General features: G+C 39.3%; 1 protein-coding gene across 2 annotated transcripts in view; it reads left to right on the forward strand.

Annotated features, from left to right (window-relative positions):
* The first annotated feature begins 227 nt into the window (after positions 1-227).
* Positions 228-12,754, forward strand: part of CRIP1 (cysteine rich protein 1) — a 106,036-nt gene continuing 93,509 nt past the window's right edge. Inside the window, exons 1-5 of one of the 2 annotated variants that reach the window (XM_034409906.3) lie at positions 234-451; positions 6,972-7,066; positions 7,508-7,565; positions 10,900-10,947; positions 11,061-12,306. In XM_034409906.3, coding sequence (XP_034265797.1) covers positions 412-451; positions 6,972-7,066; positions 7,508-7,565; positions 10,900-10,940 — 234 coding nt within the window. In that variant the 5' untranslated portion in view covers positions 234-411 and the 3' untranslated portion in view covers positions 10,941-10,947; positions 11,061-12,306. Of the gene's footprint in view, positions 452-6,971; positions 7,067-7,507; positions 7,566-10,899; positions 10,948-11,060; positions 12,307-12,754 lie in introns of those variants that run through there. The other variant, XM_034409907.3, reaches the window with a different exon arrangement.

The following is a 12,754-nucleotide window of genomic DNA, read 5'->3' on the forward strand; positions in this document are numbered from 1 at the left end:
TCTAACAATTATTATATAACTAAGCAATAGTTTGATCCATTTAATTGTCTTTCAAATGTATTTTTTTTTAAATTCCTAACTGCAACTGAATTGAAGCTACGATCCTATAAGAGCTTCTGCTGTTTTCCAAGAATTTTCCTTCCCTCCGCTTTTAGAAGGCCTTTCTTTTCTAAGGCATCCCCATCATGCTGTCTACCCCTCCCGGGTCTTAATTGTCACGGTCACGCCTAAAACTTTGATTCACCGAAGACCACGGCGGCCCGAATGCTGCTGCTCCGAAAGCGTGGTCCTGCCTCCCCGCTCTACTGCCCTCGCGGGCGTGGCTGGAGGCGGTAAAGCGAGATCTTTTCTGCCGGAAGCCTCACTTGCTGTCTCGTTGCGCTGCGGATTGATTGCACCTTCGGCGACGCCATGCCTAAGTGCCCTCGTTGTCAGAAGGAGGTCTATTTCGGTAAGAGAGAACTACTGTCCCTTCCTCACTTCAGGACAGATGCAGCCGGGATGGAGAAAGCGAAGAAGGGCTACTATCGGAACCAGTTCCGAAAAACATTTAAGAGGCTAAAATCTGAGGTTTTCCCTGCAGCAGGCGTTGCGTGTACAAGGTAGCAATCAAAGCTGATTCAGAACAGAGATTCTCGGGGCTAGTAATGGCTAATTCCGAAGTACAGAGAATTTGGAGCACTGGAAGAGCGCCCCAGATCCTGGGAGCTCGCTGTAGTACCTGAGTTCGAGGTCTTCTGTACAGCATAGAGAACTTCGGAGATGCAATTTCGATTAGGAAAGGGGCACCGGCTTGGGCTAAAGTCCACTTCTATTATGTTTTTTCTCGATTTCTCTGTAGTTTTTTGTTGTAATCTGATCCTAACTTTTTGGTGCGTCTCAGTGCGTTGACAATTATTGTCTCACACAGTTGCAGGCGTCACTAAATGATTTTAGTATACAAGTCCTAGATGCCATACTTCGCACTTCTAGAATTTTAAAAAGTGTCTTCCCTTTCTCAGAATAATAATTTGGGGTTCCAACTCCAGCCGAGGTTGCACAAGAATAAATAAAAATGAGATCCAAGCAGCTGTGAGGAAAGAAGTATTTATTCCTAAAAGCAAGCCGTTTGCCTTTAGGGGCAACTCCAGAGAAATTGGTCACAGCAACCCAGTCTAATAGGGAGCTTGTCCTGGGTATGGAAGTGTGTAGTTGCTGATTCTAGGGTGAGACTTGAGTGTGAGTGTGTGTGTGTGTAGGTATGTCTATGAGGTTTATTCTTGTGAATATGCAGTTCTGCTGGGAGACCTAATTTAATTAACTAATTGTGTTTACTGATCCTTTGATATGTGGATTAGGTCTGGGTAATGCATTTGGAGGCTTGAGGAAATTTGATTAAAAGATTTTCCCCGTTTGCTATTTTTACTTGATTAGTTTAGTTTCAGCTTGACTGTCAATCATTTAGTAGAGACACTGATTCTCAGACCATTGTGGATTCTGTTAATATTTTAATAGAAGATGGAAACAGTATAAAGAATAAAATATATTTTAATATAAAACTTCTCATACTTTAAAGCAGAAAGGAGAGTGTTAGATGAAAAAAATGGGAAGGGTGGAGGTTATATCCTGTTGCAGGAAGAGAAAGGAGGTTTGGAGTAAGAGAATGGTACTCTCAATTTACTTTAAACTGCTTTGTGTGTTTCTAGATTCTTCTAAAAGACCTAAAAGAAGTCCCAGTGTTGTCTTGCTGGCTGAGCATCATGAGAGTTGTAGTCTCAATTAATGTGGAAAGTGCCAGACTTTGGGATATGGTGGAGGGGTTGTAAAAATAAATTGCAAGCTTCCTATTCAAAGACAGAAAAAGCCACATTTGAGGGTTGGAAAGTGCCCTTTGATTGGATCTAAAATCCAGTTGGGGCTATAAACCATGGTAAAAATGAAGTATATCGTGGTTACTGCTTGATAATCACTTTATAAATATATTTCCCAGTATTTCTGTATGGAGTGGCCAAATGATATAAAATTTGCTTGAAACCAATAAGAAACACTATTAAAATAGCACAATCAACTGTTCTTGGAGACATCTCTTGGAGAACATATACTTCAGGAACCTATGTGCAGGAAAGTTAGGCCTGAGAAAGACAAAAAGACAAGAAATAAGAAGAAATGCTAGTTGCCAATTGCTCTCACCTGAATTATAAATTCTTAGCTTCTTTAATTATTACCAGTAGGAGAAGGGAGAAACAAGTATTTTAACAGGGATAAACAGGGATATAATATTAAGGTTCAGAGATTTTTCATGCCAAGAATATAGATAAAGAAGTGAATGTAGATTTCATAATACATAGATTCTAGATTCTAAAGACCAAGACTTAATTATTTAATTAGTTTACATACACAATGCAATTCTGTAAATTAGGCAACCAGAAGTATAAAAAGATTATCAAGAGAAATTAACAGGCACTAATAATTTATTTAGTTTTTCAGATTGAAAAGTGTATATGTGTGTGGCTCGAGTTTATGCCTTAGGCCATATTTATGGTATGATATATGGCTTGGCACTGTATTAATCTAGATTTTTATTGTTTGTAGATCATACTTCAGAGTTAAGTGCAATCTGTACACACTAGATTGTAAATTATTTACAAATCTTACTTAGCCTTAGCATGCTGTCCAAGCCAAGCAGTGTATCAAGTTTGCACAGGCCCATGGCAATATGTCATGGGTGTTATGTGTGGGAATCCAAGGAGTTTGGTGCAACATGTTTTTACTGTACGTTATTCAGAGCTACAGCATGCATCTTGGAAGACAGTGCAATATCAAATTGGTGATACAATTTAATATGATATGTATGAGGAACCTTGGGATTTTATCCTGGGGTATTTCTTTAGTGCCAAGTACAGTTTTAGAACATGAGAGTTAGCTCTGAATATGTCAAAGCCCCAAAGCCCATAAAATATTAAAATTTTAAATAAATATCCTGCCATAGCACTTCTTAGAATAGCTGCTGTTTGTTTTCCTTTGCACAGAAATGAGTAATAGCTGTTCAAACTGATTTGCTGCCATAGAACAGTTAACTAATGCTATCTTTTGTCCACAAGAGCTTTTGATTTCAACCTCTTAGTTATATGTTACGTTTATCTGCTTTACATCTTAAGTAAACATTCAGCAATACAATTCTTGTTCAAAAAAATATATGTAAAAATCATTAAGTGGGAGGAATACATGCAACTGAAGAAGAGAAAATAAAATTAAACAGAATGCTTAAAATTAACACAAAGACTTTCCAAATGAAGTTAATAGCAAACATAGAATGGGTAATTCTCCTTGGACACTATAAGCCATGACTAATGGCTGCAGTGCCTTCCTGAGCTGACCTAGTCCATTCCATACTACCTAATTATTTTCTTTAAAAATGCAAAAATAATCTAATTCTTTCTCCAGACATTCAAGGCTATGAATTTATTACTGTTATTTGGATCATCAAATGGTTGTGTACCATAATGATCTTCAACATCCAAAAGTATTTCGCTGAACTGGGCTCATGTTACCATGTTAGGCTGCCTGCTGTGCAGTGCAGACCAGACTCAACTGAAAGCATACATATACATGAAACTAAGGAGAAATGTCCTGACAGTAAGAACAAATTATCTATGAAAGAGCTTACCTCCCAGAGTGTGTGCCATTGCTGGAAGTCTTCAAGAACAGGGTGTGCCATTGCTGGAAGTCTTCAAGAACAGGGCCCCCTAACCTTTTTGATTCCACGGGCCAGTGGTAGTGGCAGCTTCAGTGGTAGAAGAGAATGGTTTCACACGTGCCATTCACACGTGCTAAATCCTGTGCATGCGCAAATGAAGCTTTGTGCCCTCACCTGCTGCTTCAGCAGCCCAGTTCCCAACAGACCGCGGCCCTGTTCACGGACCGGGGATTGTTCAAGAAAATATTGGACAGTCATTTGTCCAGGATGGAATAAGTTCTCTTGCTTTGGGCAGGAAGTTGGAGTAGAAGACCTCCAAGGTTTCTTCCAGTGCTATGATAAGTTCTCAATATTTTAAATACTTATGAAAATGAATGTCTGTCAAACAACCATTCAGACACCTATGAAAGCATATTTTAGAAATCTGTAAAAGTACATATAAATGTTTCTCATTGTTCAAAGCAAGGTTGTTCTTCATCTCTTAAACTACAGATGAAACTCGAAAAATTAGAATATCGTGCAAAAGTTCATTTATTTCAGTAATGCAACTTAAAAGGTGAAACTAATATATGAGATAGACTCATTACATGCAAAGCGAGATAGTTCAAGCCTTGATTTGTCATAATTTTGATGATTATGGTTTACAGCTCATGAAAACCCCAAATTCACAATCTCAGAAAATTAGAATATTACATGAAATCAATAAAACAAGGATTGTACATAGAACAATATCGGACCTCTGAAAAGTATAAGCATGCATATGTACTCAGTACTTGGTTTGGGCCCCTTTTGCATCAATTACTGCCTCAATGTGGCGTGGCATGGATGCTATCAGCCTGTGGCACTGCTGAAGTGTTATGGAAGACCAGGATGCTTCAATAGCGGCCTTCAGCTCTTCTGCATTGTTCGATCTCATGTCTTTCATCTTTCTCTTGGCAATGCCCCATAGATTCTCTATGAGGTTCAGGTCAGGCGAGTGCTGGCCAATAAAGCACACTAATCCCATGGTCATTGAACCAGGTTTTGGTACTTTTGGCAGTGTGGGCAGGTGCCAAGTCATGCTGGAAAATGAAGTCAGCATCCCCATAAAGCTGGTCTGTGGAAGGAAGCATAAAGTGCTCCAAAATCTCCTGGTAGACGGCTACGTTGACTCTGGACTTAATGAAGCACAGTGGACCAACACCAGCAGATGACATGGCTCCCCAAATCAACATAGACTGTGGAAACTTCACACTGGACTTCAAGCATCTTGCAATGTGTGCCTCTCCATTCTTCCTCCAGGCTCTGGGTCCTTGGTTTCCAAATGAGATGCAAAAATTGCTCTCATCAGAAAAGAGGACTTTGGACCACTGAGCAACAGACCAGTTCTTTTTGTCTTTAACCCAGGTAAGATGCTTCTGACATTTGTTGTTCAGGAGCAGCTTGACAAGAGGAATACGACATTTGAAGCCCATGTCCAGGATCCGTCTGTGTGTGGTGGCTCTTGATGCATTGACTCCAGCCTCAGTCTACTCGTGAAAGTCCCCAACACTTTTGAATGGCCTTTTCCTGACAATCCTCTCCAGGCTGCGGTCATCCCTGCTGCTTGTGCATCTTTTTCTTCCACACTTTTCCCTTCCACATAACTTTCTATTAATGTGCTTTGATACAACACTTTGGGAACATCCAACTTCTTTTGCAATTACCTTTTGAGGCTTTCCCTCCTTATGGAGGGTGCCAATGATGGTTCTGCACAACTGTCAGGTCAGCAATCTTTCCCATGATTGTGATTCCTACTGAACCAGACTGAGAGACCATTTAAAGGCTCAGGAACCCTTTGCAGGTGTTATGGCTTAATTAGCTGATTAGAGTGGGACACTTTGAGCCTAAAATATTGAACCTTTTCACAATATTCTAATTTTCTAAGATTGTGAATTTGGGGTTTTCATGAACTGTAAGCCATAATCATCAAAATTATAACAAATCAAGGCTTGAACTATCTCACTTTGCATGTAATGAGTCTATCTCATATATTAGTTTCACCTTTTAAGTTGCATTACTGAAATAAATGAACTTTTGCACGATATTCTAATTTTTTGAGTTTCACCTGTAGTTTGGAATAGATAAACAATGTTTTGGCAGATTTCAGAATCTTCCATCCGCAGTAGATTAACTGTCTAGTCCACACAATGGTACTTATAGTTTAGAAATAAAATTATCTTAATATTCAAACAACGAGGGGAAAATTTGAATCCTAGAAAATGGTTGTAATCCTGAGGCATTTGCAAAAAAGCCAAAGGAGACATTTTCCACCCTTAAATCATTCAAAATTTAAAAAATGGTAATTCACTCTCTTTCCCCCCCTCCCCCCACTTTCTCTTTTTAAAATATAATATTCCAGCAGGCCTTCTCCCGTAATAGTAATTTTGGGGTATTTATTATTTTTAAAAAATCTTTTAAGTTTTGCTTTACTTTTGTTTTGTTTTTGTTACTGGGAGAGTCTTGGATAAAATTGAGACAAACAACAACTTAGTCATTTTCTAGTCTTACCCAGCAATTTTCTCTATGGCAACTGTTACCATGTGACTGCAGTAAAAGAAGAACTGAATTATATATAGATTTTTAAAAGAACAACTTTGTTTAAAGCACAGGATTGAATTATAGTTAGGGTTAGTGTTCATTAGAATGTTCATTGTTCATTAGAATGTTCATTGTTCATTAGAATGAACAATGTTATAGAAATACTTTTATTATGTAAATACTAATGATACTGTAATATTGCTGTTCAAAGAATCTAACCAAAAATTTTTCTACATGGATGGTTTAAGAATTTCCAGAATTCCCTTTCACACTAAATATATAAATTGGTCATCCAATTGATGTTGCACCTTCCAGGAAATAACCTGATAGTGATCTGTTCTCTGACCTTGCTCCCTTTTTTCATGCCACATATTTTTTCTTCTTCTCCAAACAGTGTTCTGAAGGTGAAGACATCTCCGAATGCTTTTCTTTTCTGGAGCATGGTCCTTCAGATTCATCTTCTCTAGAGTAGTCAGAGTTGTTTCCCAACTAGCACCAACTATTAACTTTTTTTCTTTATCTGCTCACTATCTAGCTGAGTTTTGATTATTATTAACTCATATTCTTTCCAGACAACTCCCACTCGGTATGCTCCATCTTTCAGCACATCTCAATCATCTTGCTAGCAACTAAGTAACTTGTTTTATTATTTACAGAAATAGAAAATGAATTGGAGCTATGAGAAAAGGATTTTTAAAATTTTTCTCTCTCCCCCCCCCCCCCCATATTATCATAGCCGAAAAAGTCACCTCCCTTGGGAAAGATTGGCACCGGCCATGTTTGAAGTGTGAAAAATGCAAGAAGACCTTAAATGCAGGTGGCCATGCAGAGGTAAGTGGACTACATGAAGACATGCATGTCCTTGGCTTGAAGAACAGTTTTGTACTGTCTCATAACTTCCTTCTTTTAATAACTAAAAGTTCTTTTCAATGTTTACCTGCTTTTATCTTTAGCTATCAAACCATATAAGGGACAAAAAGAACACTGCATAGACTTCCTAAACCACTTTTGGGAACATGTTCTTCTGTAAATGGCCATGTTCTCCAATGATGCTTGGAGGAAAAAGCTGGGCAACAGAGATCATACTTGAGATGTCTGTCTAAATGAGAAGGAACTATGGGACAAAAGCAGGCCTATAGCTCTTAATGTTAATCTGTTTCCGCTGCAAAATACCTGCCTGCTTAACTTTGGGGAGAAATAAACTGGCAGCTACAAGACTGAATATATCATTTTGTTTATGTTGTCTTTGAGATGTTTCTCTTATTTCCTCAGCATGATGGGAAACCTTATTGCAACTACCCCTGCTATGCTGCACTGTTTGGACCCAAAGGTAAGCGACAGCAAGATGAAGTTATTCTATAAACTACCTACCTACCTGCCTACACACACACACACACACACACACACACACACACACACACACACACACAATTAGAAACCACCGACCCATCCAAATAGGCTATCGATAGCCACCCAGAGTTGTGTGATAATGAGATGGGTGACATATAAACTTAATAAATATATAAAAAATTAATAAATATATAGCATTCTGGCATCATTCTAATGTCACACTGTTGGTGCACCTCATCTGAAATAAGGATCAGCAGGCCAGTCAAATAGAATTTCACTCATTTTCTCTTGAAAATGAGTTTATAACAGTACATTTGTTCTATGCCATTGACTCATTTGCTTTCAATGTTAAAGTCTGCTTAACAATATGTATATTATTTCAGATGCATTTCTACATATATTTTGAAACAAATGTTTCCTTACATAATGTTTTTCTAAACAAATTTTGAATTGAGAACTCAGCCATAACATTTGAAGTATCTGAGAGATGATTCATTCCGAAATTCTATGTACTGTATTAGGGTTGAAAGCATATAAAAAATCTTGGATAAATGGAATACTTTTGTTATTTAAAAATTAGCATAAATAAATCCAAATAAAAATAGCATTAATAATAATAATAATAATAATAATAATAATAATAATAATAATAATAATAATAATAATAATAATAATAATAATAATAATAATAATTTTATTTCTATACCGCCCTTCTCCCGAAGGACTCAGGGCGGTGTACAGCCTATTTAAAAACACAAGACAAAACAACGATTAAAAATTTAAAATGATTAAATAGATTTGGCTCAATTTAAAACCCCAGAAATTTAAAATACCCCAATTTAAAATTATTATGTTGATAGCCCGGCCTGGCGGAACAACAGGGTCTTCAGTGCGCAGCGAAACACCCGGAGGTCGGAGATCTTACGTATTTCCGGGGGCAGTTCATTCCACAGGGCTGGGGCTCCCAAAGAGAAGGCCCTCCCTCTGGGTGTCGCCAGCCGACATAACTTGGCCGATGGCACCCTGAGGAGACCCTCTCTGGGAGCGGACTGGCTGGTGGGAGGCTATTGGTGGCAGAAGACGGTCTCGAAGGTACCCAGGTCCTGTGCCATGGAGCGCTTTAAAGGTGGTAACCAACACCTTGAATCGCACCTGGAAGTCCACTGGGAGCCAGTGCAGCTCGCGCAGTAGGGGTGTCACGTGGGCACAACGAGTTGCGCCCATAACCACCTGCGCGGCCGCATTCTGGACCAGTTGGAGCTGCCGAGTGCTCTTCAAGGGGAGCCCCATGTAGAGAGCATTACAATAGTCCAACCGGGAGGTAACAAGGGTGTGAATGACCGTGCGCAAGGCGTCCCGGTCCAGAAAGGGCTGCAACTGGTGAATCAGGCGAACCTGATAAAAGGCCCCCCTGGCCACGGCCATCATATGCTCTTCTAAAGACAGCCGTGCGTCCAGGAGGACACCCAGATTGCGAGCCTTCTCTGTGGGGGGGCAAAGATTCACCCCCAATAGTCAGCGATGGCACCTGCTGACTGTATCGGGGCGCCGGAAGCCACAGCCACTCGGTCTTGGAGGGGTTGAGTCTGAGCCTGTTCCTCCCCATCCAGACCCGCACGGCCTCCAGGCAGCGAGACATCACATCAAGGGCATCATTGGGTGGTCTGGGGTGGAGATGTACAGCTGAGTATCATCAGCGTACAGATGACACTTCACCCCAAAACCACGGATGATCTCGCCCAGCGGCTTCACATAAATGTTGAACAGGAGGGGCGAGAGGACCGACCCTTGCGAGACGCCTCGAGGTCGACCACTGCCCCCTTGCCAACACAAACTGCGAGCGGTTGGAGAGGAAGGAGGAGAACCACCGCAGAACGGTGCCCCCTATTCCTAACTCCCTCAACCGCTGCAGCATGATACCATGGTCGATGGTATCAAAAGGCGCTGAGAGATCTAATAGGACTAAGACAGAGGAGCAACCCCTGTCCCGAGCCCTCCAGAGATCATCCACCAACGCGACCAATGCTGTTTCTGTGCTGTACCCCTGCCTGAAGCCCGACTGCTACGGGTCTAGATAGATAGCTTCATCCAGGTGCCGGGGAAGTTGTCGTGCCACCACGCTCTCAACAACCTTCGCCACAAAACGAAGGTTGGAGACTGGACGATAGTTGGCTAATTCAGCCGGGTCCAGGGAAGGCTTCTTGAGGAAGCCTTTTATGTAAAAACTAAATTATATACTGGGCAATCCTATGTTGTATTGCAAAATGCTCCAGCTTTCTAGCAGTTCAAAAGCCCTGTCTGGCAGTTTTCATGGTCATTATTCTTTGACTTCTTAATTTTTCTTTTCTAAGCTATGGGAAAGAATTCATTAAACCAGGCCAGCAGCTGTTCTAAATTTCCCCTGGGTCAGTAGCATAACTGAAGTCTGGGAAAGATCTGTAAATCTTTTGCATTCCCACCCTTTGCCCAATTACCTCTGTGAGATTTTAAGGCTTTTTAAGAGATTTAAAGATGAAAAATCAGAGAGATTAGCTGGAAGGGAGAAAGATTTGGTATGTCTGTTTTTCTTCTTACGAATTGGAACCAACTTAATGACGTTGGAGAGGGAACGCTACCAAATCCTATAGGGCCCAGTATTTTTCCCCCTTATTTCCCTGTTCAGTTAAAATGTGAATTGAGGTTTGGTATGAAGCTGGAAATCTTGCTGTACTATACTATTTTTCTCAACTATCCAGGAGCCTGGATAGCTCTGCAGACAAGGCACTGTGATTTAACACCAGCTGTCTGCAATTAAAGTAAGTTCGAATCTTGCCAGGCTCAAGGTTGACTCAGCCTTCCATCCTTTCTAAGGTAGGTAAATTGAGGACCCAGTTTGTGGGGGCAATAAGCTGACTTTATATAAAATATACAAAAAGTATGAAGGCTATTGCTTAACGAACTGTAAGCCGCCCTGAGTCTCCAGAGAAGGGCAGCATATAAATCAAATTAAAAAAAAAACAAAAAAACTATTTGGCTGAAGTTCTAGAAAAACAGACAAATATTAGCAACACGGATGTATTCTGTTCATCTTAGATTAGGGTTAAATTTGCCAAACAGAAAGCTTATTTTGATAACAATCCATGTTATCAAAACTTAGCATTTAGCATTTTTTTCCTGTTTTTTTTTTCCTGGTTCAACAGGTAATACAGGTACTTGGATACCTTAGGTCTCCAAGTACCTTATCTCAAAATGGAGGACAAGCACTTGTCTTGGACTGAGAAATGGAGAAGTGCCATTAAAATCTTTAATGCTGACATTAGATTTTTTTTTTTAAGGATTTGGCCGTGGAGGTGCTGAAAGCTACACTTTCAATTAAAACTTAGGTGAGTCCCATTTTTTCTATTGATAGGCTCCATGATTATAGAGCTACATGTAGCCTTGTAGACTAAGTCTTGTTCTTTTTGGTTTTGCTTATATGTTATCTTTTCCTTCTTAGGAGTGGAAGGATGATTTTTGCTGATTCCAGGCGGAGTTCATAAGAAGTATAACCACACTGTGTTTTTCACTAGAAGTGAATATAATGAAGACTTCAAAAAGGGAGAGGGGGGTGATAATTGAATGGGGGGTTTCCTGTTTAACGTAAATTAAGAAATATAATCATGTGGAAACTAGGAAAGAATAGCATTGGGGGCATCATAGGAAAGTTTTAAAAAAATCAAAGCCTGCTTTAGATCTTTCCTTTTATTCTTACTTTTCTAACTTACAAATAAAATCTTAAATCAAAGAGGCTTGTAGATACCAATGAATCAGAAAATGAGCATAAATACCTGGGAAATGCGGTATTTACTAATGTTCTTTAAGAAAGGATATCCAAGAGTATCTTCAGAATTATTTTTAGTGAATTTATGTGAAATGAACACTTATTGTACCCAGTGAAACTTGCATTTTGAATTTATAAATTTGCAATTCAGACTGAAACTCATTGGGGAGCAATTGGCTGATTGTACAATCAGCAACCAAATACATAATCTGCAGAACACTGATGTATATTTGGGTTAAAGCATTCTGAGAGAGGCTGGTTGTTCATTTTTACTCAGCATTAGCAAGGTGTTTAATTTACTGTACAATATATATTATATTATATATTATATATTATATATTTTGCAGTGGGTAGAATTTGCAGTAGAAAACAAGTGAGGATAATGTACTGTTTACCTGACTCTCCCTTAGCTTCTTTAGCTCCTTTTCATCCATATATTTTTCCATGCCTATATCTGCAAACTAGCAAGTGTAGGCCTCTGGTAAGGTTAATATGGGTTTGACTTTATTGAAGCTGAAAAGTGTATGGCGGTAGCGATGAGATCCAAAATGGCCCCAAATGCATAGCAATGTAGCTATGTTTTAAGAGATAAAATATGTGGTATAGGAAGTCAATTATGACATTTACTGATATTTTCCTTTTACTTAAATTAACCAGATTATATGAAAGTAATTGGCTCCAATTCAGATGAGAGCTGTTGTGCTGAATTAAAGAAATAATTCTTTCCTATTCAGTACAGTTTTTCTAATTTAAACAACCAAGAATATTCAGTGAAGGGATGCTCCCATTCTTGTAAAAGAAATGCAAAAGACAAACACAAAGTAAAGCTGTTTCTGATTGGAATTTTAGCATTTGGATTTACTGAGTCTGGCTTTCAGATATCTCTGCCCTGGTTTGAATAAAAGTAATTTCTTTAATTCTTTCACTGACTGAATGTCTTGGAATTGGATTTGCCTCCATTTGCTACAATCTTCATTTGTGCTCTTAAGAAAGATAGGCATGTCATTTATTAATGGATTAACACATGTACTTGCTCGCTGACATAATTGTGCATCTGAATTATTAATAATTGCTTAAGAAACTATTAATTAAGAACTATTAATAATTGCTTAAGAAATTCATCAAATGTTTTAAAAATAGCCAAGCAAAACAAAATTGATACAGATTTAGTACATTTTACAGAGTGGATTATATTTAATACTGTATAGGCAATACACCTGTCTCCTCTCAGCCCTGCACACCCTAGGATCTGACAGAGGAGGAAGCAGTTCCTCCTCATCTCCACTCATCGGTTGCAGCTGCACCCGTTCCGTACCCTTTGCTTCTGGCTTGCCTTCCGAGCCTCTTGGTTGAGGCTGCATTTCTCCCTT

The sequence above is a fragment of the Pantherophis guttatus genome, chromosome 3 (genome assembly GCF_059756535.1).
Source record: "Pantherophis guttatus breed Tessera chromosome 3, ASM5975653v1, whole genome shotgun sequence".
In the NCBI taxonomy this organism is placed as follows: Eukaryota; Metazoa; Chordata; class Lepidosauria; order Squamata; family Colubridae; genus Pantherophis; species Pantherophis guttatus.